The 16,076-nt window shown below is 41.0% G+C and overlaps 1 protein-coding gene across 9 annotated transcripts in view; it reads right to left on the reverse strand.

Moving 5' to 3' along the window:
* The window catches only part of RGS22 (regulator of G protein signaling 22), a 128,631-nt gene extending 116,150 nt beyond the window's left edge, over positions 1-12,481 (reverse strand). For 8 of the 9 annotated variants that reach the window (XM_055303410.1, XM_055303412.1, XM_055303413.1 and 5 more), the window contains exons 1-2: positions 12,396-12,462; positions 11,884-11,912 (exon numbers count right to left, since the gene is read on the reverse strand). In XM_055303410.1, coding sequence (XP_055159385.1) covers positions 11,884-11,912; positions 12,396-12,420 — 54 coding nt within the window. In that variant the 5' untranslated portion in view covers positions 12,421-12,462. Of the gene's footprint in view, positions 1-11,883; positions 11,913-12,395 lie in introns of all 9 variants that reach the window. The other variant, XM_055303408.1, reaches the window with a different exon arrangement.
* Between the last annotated feature and the right edge of the window lie 3,595 nt (positions 12,482-16,076).

Here is a 16,076-nt window from a genome sequence, read left to right on the forward strand (position 1 = left end):
TTTTGCTTAAAAATTTATTTTGCTGCACCCTCAAATCAGAAGAACTACAATTAGTTCGCCCCTCTAAAAGAGGAAGATATACAAAGAAGACCTTATAAACAAGAAGGATGAAATAAGATAAACACAGACATAAACCACAGTCCACAAAAGAACATGATACATACCAAAAGAAAATTACAATATTAAATGTTTCCTCTCAAAGGAAGGAGACATATTATCTGGTAGGAGGAATCAAAAGAGACTCCAGTGGAGAAAATGGCATTTGAAATAAAGTCAAATTCTATAATCAGAAATACATATATGAGGGATCCCTGGGTGGCGCAGCGGTTTAGCGCCTGCCTTTGGCCCAGGGCGTGATCCTGGAGACCCAGGATCGAATCCCACGTCAGGCTCCCGGTGCATGGAGCCTGCTTCTCCCTCTGCCTGTGTCTCTGCCTCTCTCTCTGTGTGTGTGACTATCATAAATAAATAAAAAAAAATTAAAAAAAAAAGAAATACATATATGAGAGGCAATAATGCAGAGTACAGAGAAATATGCATGAGCAAGGAAGGTGGAAAGCAAAACATAATAAAGGTTAGCTAATGGGAGAAGTAGAAAAATAATCCAAGTTTCAAACTTCCTTGCAAGCCATTTACACATTAAACCAAAGCCATTCATCTAATTTCCAATGTGGAATCCTTTACTGATACACTTTAGATTAGGAATACTCTTATTAATTGGTGGATAAAATAGACCAGATTTCCAAAATCACACCTACCAGGATGCACTTATTTTTGCTGCTTCTTCCTAAAGTACACATAGTCTTTTTTTTTTTTCCTCTTTTCTAAATAAGCCAGTAACTAGACCATAGCTTCCCTGTAGGATGTGATGACACTGTGCTATACAGACAACGGAATTTAGTGGGTCAAGTCAGTGGACCTCTTCAGCCTTTAAGGCAACCAGGTGCAGCCAGGGATGGCTGGAGCTCCCAGGATCGTGACCTCTGGTTGTGAGCAACTTGTTTAGGACTCGTGTCCATCTTCCTCCCCTGGAGAAGGTGATTGATGAGTTATATCCCACACCCACTGCTCCTCTGTAAGACACTGAGCATAGCCAAGGAGTTGCTCAAGCCCCTGGACATAGATTTATTAGCTATCTGCAGAGCATATCACTGTTCCATGAAACTGCCAGAAGAGTTTGAGATGTCCAAGAAAACAGTGCACAGCCAAAAGTGCTGACAGCTTCGAGGAAGGAGGGAAGGGAGATCCTGGAAGGCTACAGATGATGGCTCCAAATCTCTGCCTTCACATATATCAGATATTTCTTTCTATTGGTAATTCATGTATGCCTGTAGTGTTACCCAAGCTAGATACAAGATGATCACTCAAAAACTGTATGCATATACTGCAACATAGTTTCATCATTATTTTGAAATATTTGAAATGAAACATTTTATTGATTTCTAAATCAATTTGTTTATCCTAAGAAATTTTGACATAGTATTTGTCATGAGAAAAAGAACAATTAAATTTTAAATATCAACTCTTTCAATTTTGAATGGTTACCAAAAAATAGTCTAAAAATTTTAACTCTTATTAGGTGATACGGGTTCTTACCAACAGAGACTATTCAAGAATTTTAAGAGATCATCATTAAAAAGTCTTGATTAGTAACTGCATACAGACATTTCAACCATAAAACTTGAAATTAAAAAGTTACCTATATCCAAAAAGGAAATTAAGAAAATTATTCCATTTACAAAGATATTTGCTGCAAAGAAGTTAGAGAAGACATACATACATGGAAAGACATACCATGTTTATGAACTGGAAGACAATATTGTTAAGATGATAACACCACCCAAAGCAATCTACAGATTTAATATAATCTCCACCAAAATCTCAATAACATTTTTTCAGAAATGGAAAAACTCATCGTAAAATTCATCTGGAATTTCAAGGGACCCCATATAGCCAAAACCATCTTGAAAGGACTCACATATCCTGATTTCAAAACTTACTACAAAACTATAGTAATCAAAATAGTATGGCATAAAAAACAGACCTACAGACCACTGGAATAGAATCTAAAAGTAAACCCCTTCATACATGGTCAAATGATTTTCAACAAGGTTTCTAAGACCATTCAGTGAGGAAAGGACACTATTTTTCAACAAACAGTGCTATAAAAACTTAATATCCACATGCAAAAGAATGAAGTTGGACCCTTACCTTATACCATACACAACAATGAACTCAAAATGAATAAAAGATCTAAACATAAGAGCTAAAATTATAAAATACTTACAAAAAAACATAAGATGAATCTTCATGACCCTGTTACTTACCAATGGATTCTTAGATATAACACCAAAGCATGAGCAACAAAAGAAAAAATAAATTGATTTTATGAAAATTTTAAATTTTGTTCATCAAAGACCTCTATTAAGAAAGTGAAAAGACAAAAAAAAAATAAAAAAAAAATAAAATTAAAAAAAAAAAGAAAGTGAAAAGACAACCTACAGAATATGAGAAAAATTTGCAAATTATATATCTGATAAACAAGAAAAAGACAATCCAAATTTTTTAAATGGGCTAAGGTCCTGAATAGACATTTCTCCAAAAAAAGATAGTCAACAAACCCAAGAAAAAATGCTCAACATCACATGCCATAAGAGAAATGAAAATCAAAACCAAAACGAGACATCACTTCACACCTACTACATTGGCTACAATTTTTTTTTTACAATTTTTTTTTTTAAGGAAAATAAGTATTGGTGAGGATGTGGAGAAATTGGAACCCTTGTACACTGCTGGTGGGAATGTAAGGTAGTGCAGCTGCTGTGGAACACAGAATGGCATTCCTCAAAAAACTAAATATATAATTACCATGTGACTCAGCAATTCCAGTTCTGAGTATTTGCCCAAAAGAATAAAAGCAGAGACTCAAACAAAATTTTATACATCCACGTTCATAGCAGTGTTATTCATAACAGCCAAAAGGTAGAAAAAACTCAAACATCCGTTGACATATGAAAGGATAAACAAGATATAGTATATGCATACATGGAATATTATTCAGCCTTAAAAGGAATGTAATTCTGATTCGTGCAACAACATGGATGATCCTCAAAAATTTTATGCTAAATAAAATAAGCCAGACACAAAAAGACAAATATTATAGGATTCCACTTATATGAGGTACCATGGAATAGTCAAACCTATAAAGACAGCAAGTAGAATAATGGTAACCAGAAGCCTGGGTGGAGTAATGGGAAGTTATTGTCTAATGAATACAGAGGGGCACCTTGGTGGCTCAGTGGGGCGAGTGTCTGACTCTTGATTTCGGCTCAGGTCATGATCTCAGGGTTGTGAGACCGAGCCCTGCATCAGGCTCCATGCTAGGCATGGAGCCTGCTTGAAATTATTCTCTCTCCTTCTCTTCTGCCTTACCCCACCACCACAACCCTTTGTGTGCACGTGCAAGTGCTCTCTCTCTCTCTCTCTCCATCTCTTAAAAAAAAAAAAAAAAAAAAAGAGAGGCACTGAGAGAGAGAGAAAGGGAGAAATGTTTAGGGTTGATGTATCTTATGGATGCCTGTAACCTATCTTGAAACATATTTTAAAAGTGGATTGATGGATAGATGGCATGGTGGACAAGATAGAAACACATAAAAACAAATGCAGCATAATGTTAATTGTGAAATCTTGGCAGTGGGTATATAGGTGTTCACTATACAATTCTTTCCACTTTCTTGTATGTTTAAATTTCTTCGTCATATAATGTAGGGTAGATTTATGTACAAGAAAACAATGTCCAAGTCTTATGGACAGCCTTCTTAAGTCTCCTGTGTACTAAGTGACAGAACCCAAATCACTATTATCACCTCTAGAATAAGCCTCTGGACAGCTAATCATCTTCTGACCACTACCTTGGGATCTCATCCACTAAGCACCTCTGTTTCACCCTCCTGGGTCATAATATGCCAAAATTCATCTTCCCTTCCCCTCCTTAACCACACAACATTATGAATCAGTCTTTCTAACCACATCTCAATTAATACAAAGAGATCCACCTGGCCCCCAATCCTTTCTATCACAAAAAGAGTTTATGATGAATGTAATTTGGCTACTGCCCAGCTGTCCAGCCCCAACTCAGCAATTTTTTTACAGTTCTGCACCTTTGCACATGCTAGTCACTCTACCTAGAAAGATTTTTTTCTTGCCTTATTCTCCTATCCTTTTTCTTCCCCCCAAAGTCTAGAGTAGTAGTCATCTCTGTTCCCCCATCACAATCTTTAACACTCTGTACTGAAATATCTGTTTACACATCTCAAGCACTGGATTGTGAACTTCTAGAAGAAAAAGACTTTTTTACTCACTTTTTAAATTCCCAATGCAGGGAATTCCTGGGTGGCACAGCGGTTTAGCACCTGCCTTCGGCCCAGGGCATGATCCTGGAGGCCAGGGATCAAGTCCTGCGTCGGGTTCCCTGCATGGAGCCTGCTTTTCCCTCTGCCTGTGTCTCTGCCTCTCTCTCTCTCTCTCTGTGTGTGTGTGTGTGTGTGTGTGTGTCTTTCATGAATAAATAAATAAATACAATCTTTAAAACAAATAAAAATAAAAAAGAAATTCCCAATGCATTTAGGGACACCTAAATGGTGGGTGGCTCAGCTGCTTGAGCAGCTGACTCTTAATTTTGGTTATGGTCTTGAGGTTCTAGGATCGAGCCCCTGATCCTAGGATTGAGCCTCACACTGGGCTCCATGCTCAACAAGGAGTCTTCTTGAGATTCTCTCTCACTCTGCCCCTCTCTCTGCTCGTTGTCTCAAAATAAATAAATAAATCTATCTTTTAGATAATAAATAATTACAACATTTTTGTTGAATGAATGCTTGAATGATTACACTAAGGACATGAAAGCTGAAAAGACTGACAACCTAATAATGACTCTAATAAAACAATATTAATAAAATAAAAAATACTGCTAAAAGACAAAAAAGGTCAGAATAGGAGAACACAAGAGGAAACAAAGTGGCTTGTTGAAAGTGTGCCTTGATTACATCAAAAGATTTGGGGAAATTTAAGAGCTCATACTGAATAGTGGTTCACAAAATTGTACTGTATTAATGAACGTCATCTATGAACGAGGGAGACAGGAAGGGTCGTTCATGCAATGAAGGCCAGAAGTATAGACTCTTTTCATTCCCAAGAGTTATCATCACAAATTACAATCAGCGCCTATTCAGCAATACTCTTCTATTTGATTACTGGTCTCACTCCTTCTACTAGAAGAAATTCTCAAAGACCTGGGGAAGGTTAAGGAAACTCTCAATTCCCTTTCACTCAATTTTATCTCTAATCATACCTACTTGGCTTTAGTCAGTTCATTCGGCCAAATACCCTAAGGTTTTCTCCCTGAACAAAGGTCTTTACAACCTGATATTCTAATTTAAAAGAAAGAGTGTATCTCACACTCTTTACCACCTATTCTTCCATCTTATACCCTGCACACAGGTAAACAGCTTCCCTAAATCCTAATGCACTTTTGATTCAAATCTCAAAATCCACACCTTTTTTTAAAGATTTTATTTATTTATTCATGAGGGACACACAGAGAGAGAGAGGCAGAGACATAGGCAGACGGAGAAGCAGGCTCAACACAGGGAGCCCGACGTGGGACTCGATCCCGGGTGTCCAGGATCAGGCCCTGGGCTGAAGGTGGTGCTAAACCACTGAGCCACCAGGGCTGCCCTAAAATCCACACTTTAAATACAAACTGCTTATCCTCTTCTTGTTTCACATGAAAGGTCATCTCTCCAATCAGAAACTATACCACTTTGACGAACAGTGACCAACAATGTGTGTCCCCACTAGTGCCTGATAAAGCGATACATGCAAGTAGTTGTTTAACAATATACTTGATTACTAACTTATTGATGGAACTTCTAATGCTGTTTCTGCAGTTCCAGAAAGCATCTGGGAATTTGATTCCAACCGGAGAAATGGACTCCACAGAGATGGAACCACCTAACACTTTCCAAAAGACCTCTAGGACCTGTCTCAGTTTCCAAATGACTTGCTGGAAACACTTCTGGCACACCTTCTCAAGAAAGGGAATTGGGGGAAAAGAAGGAATGGTGCCTACTACGGGCTCCTGCCCGCCACCATTTCCATATAATGCTACCTCTGTGTTTATTATACTTCCATTCAGAGTATGAATTGGAACAAGCTAAGGATTAGCTAAAAATGAGTATCATTTTTAACAAGTAAAATACAGTAAATACGGCATGAAGCTACAGTCTCTGTTTTAATGGTAAAAATAAAGGGGTCTGGGTTTTTTGGTTGTTTTTTGGGGTTTTTTTTACTTTTTTCTTTTTTAGATGGCATCTACTTTTAAAGTTAATAAACCCAAGGTCTTCATATATCAGACAATCTTCCAAAAAAGAAATAATTGTACTACTAAATTTTTATTCTACAAAGATTATTTCTGAGGCTTGACACACCTTTCTGCATAGTTTCAAATATTTTTTTAGGGGCACCTGGGTGACTCAGTGGGTTAAATGTTGACTCTTGGTTTTGGCTCAGGTCATGATCTTATGGCCTGTGGTACTGAGTCTCACACTGGGCTCCTTGATCAGTGGGCAGTCTGCTTGAAAGATTCTCTTCCTCTCCCTCTCCCCCCCAAAAGTAAATAAATAAATCTTTTAAAAAACATTTTAGGGCAGCCCAGGTGGCTCAGTGGTTTAGCACCACCTTCAGCCCAGGGCCTGATCCTGGACACCCGGGATCGAGTCCCACGTCGGGCTCCCTGCATGGAGCCTGCTTCTCCCTCTGCCTGTGTCTCTGCCTCTCTCTCTCTCTCTCTCTCTCTCTCTCTCTCTCTCTCTGTGGGTCTCTCATGAATAAATAAGTAAAATCTTAGAAAAAAAAATTTTAAGGCACACAAAAAAATATGATTTAGATTTAAAAGTCAAGTAATTAAATCTTCATTATGATTTTCCACTTTAAAGTTAAAAATAATTCAGCAATCACTCTCACTGTAAACTTTTCTCAGTGTGTACCTAATATATAATCAAATCCCAATGTAACATAAAGCAGTCTAAACTCTACTTTTCTTGCTGTGACAGATTTGTATTTTGGTTTTTATGGAATACAAAAATGAAAGGGGCTTCGATAGAAAGAAGTGATGAAAAGAAGCATTCACTTTATTACTTATATTATTTGAATTATTTATAAGAATACTCATACATGGCTTTTATAATTAAAAATATACCCCCAGAGGAACTAATGAGAAAATTGAATGCATACACATTTTTGTGTACATTTTCCCTCAGAGAGTATTATCAAAAACCAGTCAAATACAAAGTTAACGAAGACACTAAAGAAGAATGCCAAGAGAGAGGTGCTTAAGAAACAAAGAATATGTATCAAATGAAACTTTGCAAAAAAAGATAATAAGAGAAACAGCATAACATATAGAGAAGTTGATTCAATATGTTGTATACCTGAAATTAACATTGTGTGTCAATTCTAAATTTGTTAAAAATAAAAGACAAATGAAGCAAATCCATTTGTGGATGTGGTCATGTAACCAAATTGTTATTATATATGACAATATCCATCAGCCAAAATTTATTAATCATCTAATAGCACATTCTGGATGTTGTGCTACACACGACAGCAAATATTAAGATGTATTGAGACACAGTACCAGCCCTATAGGAATTCACAATTTTGTAAAGAAATTGCAAATTTCATAAAAAGTTAAAATATATACAAGGCCATGTGTCCCTGAAAACAAATGATTTATTCTAAAAGACTTATTCTCCCCTTTGAAGAAGAAGATCTCACGTAAAAGTTAAAATATTTTACGGATATCCACAACAGCAATGTATTATTTATTTATTTGTATGTATGTATGTATTTATTTATTTATTTATTTGCACTGTACTTTAAAAAGTACCACTGATAGAGAAAATACAATCTTAAAAAGTTCCTGTGAATATAGGAGCACTTTATAGCAGTATATGACTCTGCTGGGAATAATGGGAAACCAAAATAGCACTCACTTATAAGAGAAATTTATTTCCCTTATATAATCAAAAGCAGTTCAGGACCGGCCTTGTGGCTTCCCAAACATCAGGAGCTCAGGCCCCTTTGACCCTGTGAGTCTGCCATCCTCTAGATGCCACTTCTACCTCACGATCCTATTGACTGCTTCAGCTCCAGCATCACATCCTCATTCCAGCCAGCAGGAAGGAGAAAACGGCATTTTCTCTCCCTTTGTGTGTTAGAGTCAGTTAGACCCAGGTTCTTATTGGAGCTGGACCACATACTGGCTGTGTACATAGGAGTGGGTCGGTTATTTAATCTCTGTAGGGATGTCTGGGTGGCTCAGTGGTTGAGCCTCTGTCTTCAGCTCAGGGCATCATCCCGGAGTCCCGGGATCGAGTCCCACATCGGGCTCCCTGCATGGAGCCTGCTTCTCCCTCTGCCAAGGTCTCTGCCTCTGTGTGTCTCTCATGAATAAATAAAATAAAATCTTCTTTTAAAAATAATCTCTGTAAACATCAGCTTTCCAGAAGACAAGACACTTCTGCTTATATTCCATTGACCACAATTTGGTTACATGACCACATCTAGCTGCGCGGAAGGCTAGAAAATGTAGTCTCCTCTGCAAAGCAATGTGCCTAGCACCTATTACGGAAAATGGGAGAATCGATCTGAGGGAACCAGAGAGCTCTGCCACATTGTTTTTCTAGGAATCTTAATGAGAAAAAGAGTAATCTTCATACTTTTGACAAACAGAGGTAAATATATGTGTGAGGCATGAATTATTTCATCTACTGATAATCAATCCATGGTGAGCACAGGAATTTGAGGAGCCGGTCACAAGCTGGTCTCTACTGCAAGCTGCACAGAGTCCAGAGGCAGCCCAAATGACATGAGGTTGGTCAGCTCTCATTGGGGTGGTGAGTTGGGCCTGGAAGGGTGTGCAAGACTTGGAAGAGACACAGCTGGGGGCCAGGAATGCAACTGAGACAAGACTCCAGGGCAAACGCAAGAAGGCAAGAGGAGCAGTTTGTCTGGAGCAGAAGGCATGTGGAAGTATTCTATAATCCCAAAACAGTAGGAACATTGTCTATCACACGGAAAGTATTGGGAGGTAAGGTTAAAAAATGCTAAAAAAAAAAAAAAAAAAAAAGTTCTAGAAAGGATTTTGAATGCCGAAGGGAGGAGTCTGACATTCTGGCGCTGCCAGTTCTTCCATGTGTAGCCTCGGGCCAAGCTGGTTAACACTGTGGACTTCAACTTCCTCATCTGTGAACCATGGGTGATAATAACCACCTAATGGGAGTTGTCTGGAGATTAAATACTAGCATGCAGTCAGCATTCAATAAGTAGCAGGATTGATTAGAAGAGTTGAGCAATCAAGTAATGTGGTAAGTTTTTTTAAAGAGTCCATAGCGATCTGACAGCCCGGGGAGGAGTGACAGGAGGAGGAGAATCTAAAGGTAGAGCAAAGCAACATCACCCAGTGCAGTCAATGCACAGGAGTTTGCACTTGAAGCATTAAGCCAAGAAAAACTGGAGTTGACAGAGGTAATACTGGAGGCAGTAATATCGGTTAAGACTACCGCCAATGTCCAAGCCCAGGGATGAGGGCCTGAAATAAAACAATAGCTGTGAGGATGGAGAAAAAAATGACCCAGCTATGAAAGGAACTTGGTAAAGGATTGCAGACAGGAGTTAAAGAAAGGGGAAGGAACGTTCTGGCTTGCATACCTGAATAGCCAGTGGCACCATTCACCAAAGCAAGAAGAGGAGGTAGAAAAACAGCACAGGACTGAGGGGAGCAGAGAGATATGCTCACCTGATCACACTCTTGAAAAAACAGAGGGTGGAATGTGATTGTGGAGGTGATGCAGGGGCATCCAGATGATGAAGGTGCCCGATAACCCAACGGATACAGAGTTCTGGACTGGAGACATACAGATATATCCGGAAGCCCTACAAAATAAGCATAGCTTAAACTATGGAAGAATGAGCTCCCCCAGAGACAGCCTGTGGAACAGAGTCCTGAAGAAGGTCAACACTATCCGAGGTAAAGAGAAGTCAGAACATGGGGACATAAACAGGAGAGATGGGAGAACCAGGAGATCCTGATACCGGAGGCACCAAGAGAAAGAGGAGTGGCTAACAGTGTTGGAGCTGTTACAGGTTCCCAGTCACAAAGACCTGAAGGGGTTAGCAGGCTACTCACAAGACTAAATGCAATGCTGCCAAGTGCTCCTCAGAGAGTTTATGCTGGAATTGTACAGGAAAGGTCGGCTCCAGAAAATGCTCACCTCCCTTGGGAATGAAGAACAGTTCCAGAAGCAATTTAAAGAAATCTGCCACTACGCAGGGTTACACCAAGGCAACATGAAGATGGGTGGAGTTTCTGACAAGCTATTTATGCCTCTATCTTGATGTTTATCTGTCTGTCTCCTTCTCTCTCAGGAGTGGACCAAAGGTCTAAAAGGGTGAAAATGGAAGGTGCTAGCAGATGCAGCCTCTAGCCCTCTCCTATCACAGCCCCTCCCTGCTAGACTGTAAACTTTTTGGGTCTTATCTTCTACATCGAATCTCGTACTGCCTGTGGATAGACAGGCACTCGAGTTTGTTGACTAAAAAAACCGAAAGCACATAGGATAATTGGCCAACAAGAGAAATAAGTGCTGGAAGACAGAGGCAAATAACATAAAGACGTGGTTAAGGGAAGGTAAAACTCTTCTCTGGCCCCCAAGTCTTCCAGCTAGACTAAGAATTACATTGGCATGGGGCAGATTAACTGGAGATCAGATTTAATAGTGTACATATGGGGAATTCACAAGAACATGGAAATTCCATAAAAAGGCAAAATGAGGAATACATGTCATTCTGTACTGAGGAGAAGGAGTAGGGGTCTAGGACTTCAAAGGGAAAGAGTGCAATTCACAAGAACATGAAAAAGAAAGAGTCAATGTTTGGTAAACTATTGGAAACAATGGGACATGGAGGATTGTGATCAAACAGGTCTTGCCAGGTCCCTCCCGTCTATCATACCTAGTTCATATGATGTAGTTCCCTGTGGTGACGGCTCTCTACCTGGAGCAGGGCCTCTCCCTAAATTCTTTTTAGGCAGTCATGGGAGACGTGAAGAGCTGTTCCTGAATCTGCTGGGTTTCAACTGCTTTTTAACTCAAAATAATCTTTATGCCAAAGTGCCCATCATGGGGCAGCCTGCCCTTGGACCCTAGCGTGGTTAGAGCTCTTTGAATCAAACTCCGACCTTAGTAGGAAATAGGCTCTGCTACCTCCTAACTGGATGTTTAACTTTGAGCAAGTTCCTTAAATATACAACAGGAATTAAAATAGAATCCATCCTAAAGATAGCACTCACCTAAATGAGGAAGTACATACTGTATTTGGCAAAGTACTTTATTACTACTCAACCCACCAGATGTCTGACCTGAAAACATTTAAGACATTTTGAAAGTAATTATAACTATAAATTGACCACTGGTTATCAACCAACGTCATCAATATATACACAACCCGGAACTGCACAGCCATGTCACAGTAAAACCAGGGAGATAAAACCTACCTCTCACATGGAGTCATTAAAGAGTTTAGAGAAATTAAATGAGGACATTCATGTAAAAGAACTTTCACAGTAAATAGCATCCACCATAAAAATGAATTGGCCTCTTCTTAAAACTGGACCTGTTAAAGATTGTAAAAATGCCTTATACTCAACACCACTGTTACCAAGCCAAAGCTCCCATCGTATTCATTTGGCAAAAAGGAGAAAACAAAATAGATAGCTTTTTTCTACAATCTATGATTTTAAAAAACAGCCCTCTAAATTGTACTTACAAGTCCTTCTTCTGTAATATCTGGTGGCTCTGAAACAAGATAAAATATGACATTATCTCACTCAAATCTGATTTCCTTTTAAAGTAAATGAAATAATTTGAGACAGCACCTAGCCCTGCTTTACACATGGGCAAGCTCACTAAAATTTTGGCCCTCTGTTCATTCTCTGCACATGGATTGAATTTTAAGTTGGAATTCAAGGTGGAAGTGGGGAGGAAAGGCCTCTGGAATCCAGCTTGGTCACTAATTCACTGTGACCCTGGAGTTAACCTTGTAGGCTTCCATTATTCCAGCTGCAAAACGGAGAATTAAGCAAGACAAAGTAAGACGGTGCCAACGAGGCAATGCAAACGCGGGTCGGGGGCTGCGGCTGGGGCCGTGGACGGGGGGGGGGGGGGGGGGGGGGGCAGTCCGCAGTACAGAGCTGCGCAAGCGCAGGGGAGGCCGCTCGTGGAGATGGGGGGGGGGGTCGGGTCCCGGGGCGGCCTCGCGGGCCCCGCCGCCGCACCTACCCGCCGCCAGCCGCTTCCCGGGCATGCCGCCGCCGCCGCCGCCGCCGCCGCCCGCGCCCGGGACCGCTCGGGGCCCTCAGGGCGCCACCGCCCGGCAGCGCCGCCCTCGCCCCGGGAGCCGGAGCCCGAGCGCTCCCAGCCCCGCGGCCTCGGCCGCCGCCGCGTTGCTATGGAGCCGAGACAATGCGGGCCCCGCGCGCGCCGGAGGCCCGGGGCTGCCGCGCGGGGCGCGGGGGGGCGGGGGGGCGCGGGGGGGGGCGGGCGCTGGGTCGCCGCCGCCGGTGCTCCTCCCGCCCGGCGCTGGGGGCCCCTCCGGAGACAGGCCCCGCCTCGCCTCGAGGGGGCCTCGTGCCCGTGGCTGCCCGCGGCTCCGGGCCTGCTCCCGCCGCTCAAGACCCAGGCCGCACGGTCCGGGGCACCGGGAAAGCCCGGCTGGCGAGCGGGTGCGGGCAGTGGGCCCGACGGGCTGGTCGGCAGGACGGGAGGACGGACTCACCGGGCCTCGCGAGTGTCCCGGACACCGACCTCAGCCGGACAGTCACCCACAGCGCCGGAGCTCATCCTCGGCTCTGGGAAATGCCCACATCAAAACTTAAAACATCCTCGTGCCTTAGGAACCAGACCTGCCCCCACGTTTCTGCTTCGGTCGGTTACGACTGCTGCCTGGTCAACATCTATCTAAGCTATGAAAATTACCCGAGGAGGAGGCTGTTGACGAAGAGAAGGAATACATGGAGGATGTCCATCGGGTGTGTTCCAGGAAAAGTTATGATTGAAGTAAAAAGTGAAATTCGAAAAAAAAAAGAAAAAAAGAAAAAAGAGAAATGGTACTTCCAATTAGGAGGGGGAAGGGATGGGGGAAGGTGATTTTTAGAAATGTCATAGTCACCCCAAATCTCCAGCCCAACCACATTTCCACCTCAGGCTCCCCCTGAGCCTAAGAACCCTAAATCCAATTGCTTGCTGTACCTACACTCTGGTGGCTCTTCCTTGGATGCTTCCAAATAAAAATAGCCAAAAGGAAAATCTACATTTTCCCCATTCCTTATCTTCAAATTTCATCTATCTACATAAATCCCATGTTAAGTGGTACCTTCATCTATTAGGTGACTCAAGCCAAAAAGGCTGTATTTAGACAAGCACTAGGTCTTGCCAATTCTACAGCAAGGTATTTCTGGAATCTGGAATCTTCTCCCCACTCCCATGAACTACCATACCATTGCCTTAGCACTGTCTCCCGTGTGGAATGTTGTAAAAGTTTCCTAACTTCTCCCTTTTCCACTGTTTGCTTCCACTGGAGTTTCCCTTAAATACACGTCCCATGCTGAACGCAAAACTCTCTGAATACCAATATGACCTCCTTAAAACCTTTGGTGTCTCCACATTTGCTTCCTACACTGTGAGGGACATCCGAGACCTGTCAGGGTCCTGCGGGTATGTGAATTTAGGCAAGCAAGGAGTCAGACAATGGGTGCTTCTAGAGCAAGGAACCATAATACCTGCCTAGTTATAGCCTTTTCAATAGTGCCTAGGCAAAGAGCAAAAATGAAACTGTAAGCCACTGTTTGACCAAACAAAATCAGAGCGCCAAATGAAGTCAAGGGTGAGTAGTGGAAGCAAATAGAAAGGCAAGAAAGGGAGGTGGGAGGCAAAAAATCACGGATTTTGTTGGCCCTTGCAAAGACCCAGCTTTCATTTTGAGTGAAATGCAAACCATAGACGTTTTGAGCAGAGAAGTATTATGATCATATTGTTATTTGAAAAAGATCACTCTGGGTGCTATCTACAGGACGTAGATGGCGCAAGTAGAAGCCGACAAGAGCTGATTGATAGTGGCTCAGACCAGGGTGGTAGCGGTAACAGGTTTGAGAAGAACTCAGATTCTGCATATATTTTAAGGGTAGGACCAAGTGTATTTTCCTGATAAGTTGGTTGTGGGAATGAAACAAAAAGTAGCTGAGCATGAGCAACCAGAAGGATGGAGTTGCCATCATTGGAGATGGGGAAAGCTGTGAGTGGACCACGCTGTGGGGAGAGTTGAAGAAGTTTATGAGCCTTATAAGTGAAGATTCTGAATTTGCAATTGATATAGAATCCTGGAATTTAGGGAATGTAAATTTGAGAGCTGACATATAAATAGGCTTTTTAGGCATTCATTTGCTTGCATGGTTTCTGTTGCCAGGGAAGCCCTTCTGCCGTTTTTTCAAGCAAAATTTTCTCATTCTTCAATACTCAGCTTGAGTGTCATCTTCTCTAGTGTACCTTCCTATTAATTCCTTTCACTGGCCTCTCCTATTGTTCCTGTATACTTGGTAAAAATTCTTATCTTAAAACCATATTAATATTAAAAATAACCTGTACAGAGAGGTATGCCCACTACCTTCAATGCTACCTAGCAGATAGTAAATTCCTGGGGATTGAAAGAGATCCGTCTTATTTACCTCCTACCCCCACTATCCCCTACTGAGTGCATGCCACTCAGTGCATATTTTTTTTAAATATCTTCTCTGCATTGCAATCATTCCCCACTGTGCCCTATTCACAGAAAAGATTTGTTTATCCTTGTTTCAGATAACCACATCAATAAGAGGTCAATTGTTTTGTCATCAAGTGTGGCTAACACTTATTGCGTACTTAACTATGGGCCTCTAACAATACCCCTAAGAGATTGTTATTATTATTCCCAACAATCTAGGAAACTGAGATTTCCAGAGGTGAGATAATTTGCTCAAAAACAAACAGCGTCAAAGAGTTGAAGCCACAAGTTGATCCAGGTCTGATTCCAAAGCCTTTTGCGCTTTAACAACCATGCTATGTAAGCTTTCCCTCTAAAAATAATCTCATGAGATTTAAAAAACAACCCTAAAATCACAAAGACTGTAACTTGAAAGCAAATTTGTAGGTTATAAGTTATTCAAATGTTTTGGCAATTTTATTTTTTGTAATAGCTTTATTGAAATGCAATTCATATATCATACAATTCACCTACCTAAAGTATAACTTCCATGATTTTTAATATATTCAAAGTTGTGCAACTATCACCAAAATCAATTTTAGAACATTTTTATTACCTCAAAAAACCCCATACCCTTTGTTCTCCCCTATTCATCTCTTGCCTGCTAACCTACATTTTGCCTCTATGAATTTTCCTATTCTGGACATTTCATATAACTGAAATCATACATTGGGCTTTCATGACTGGTTTCCTTCACTCAGCATAACGTTTCTAAGTTTCATCCATATTGTGGCATGAATCAGTACTGCATTCCTTCTTATTGCTGAATAATATTCCATTGTGTGGATATATCACAGTTTGTTCATCATTGGGTTGTTTGACTTTTTGGCTATTATGAATAATGCTTCTATGAACATCCATGTACAAGTTTTTGTGTGGATATATGTCTTCATTTCTCTTGAATATATACCTAGGAGTGGAATTGCTGGATCAAAAGGTAATCCTATGTTTATTTGGCAACTCTTTGTAGCTTTTTGAGGAACTGTCACAGTGTTTTCTATATTGGCTGAACCATTTTACATTACTACCAGCAGTGAGTTAAGAGTTCTGGTTTCACCACATCCTTACTAACATTTGTTACTATCTAACTTTTTTATTATAGCCATCCCACTGGGTGTGAAATGATTATCTCCTGGTGGAATTGATTCACATTTCCCTGATGACTA

The sequence above is a fragment of the Nyctereutes procyonoides genome, unplaced genomic scaffold (genome assembly GCF_905146905.1).
Source record: "Nyctereutes procyonoides isolate TBG_1078 unplaced genomic scaffold, NYPRO_anot_genome, whole genome shotgun sequence".
NCBI lineage: Eukaryota > Metazoa > Chordata > Mammalia > Carnivora > Canidae > Nyctereutes > Nyctereutes procyonoides.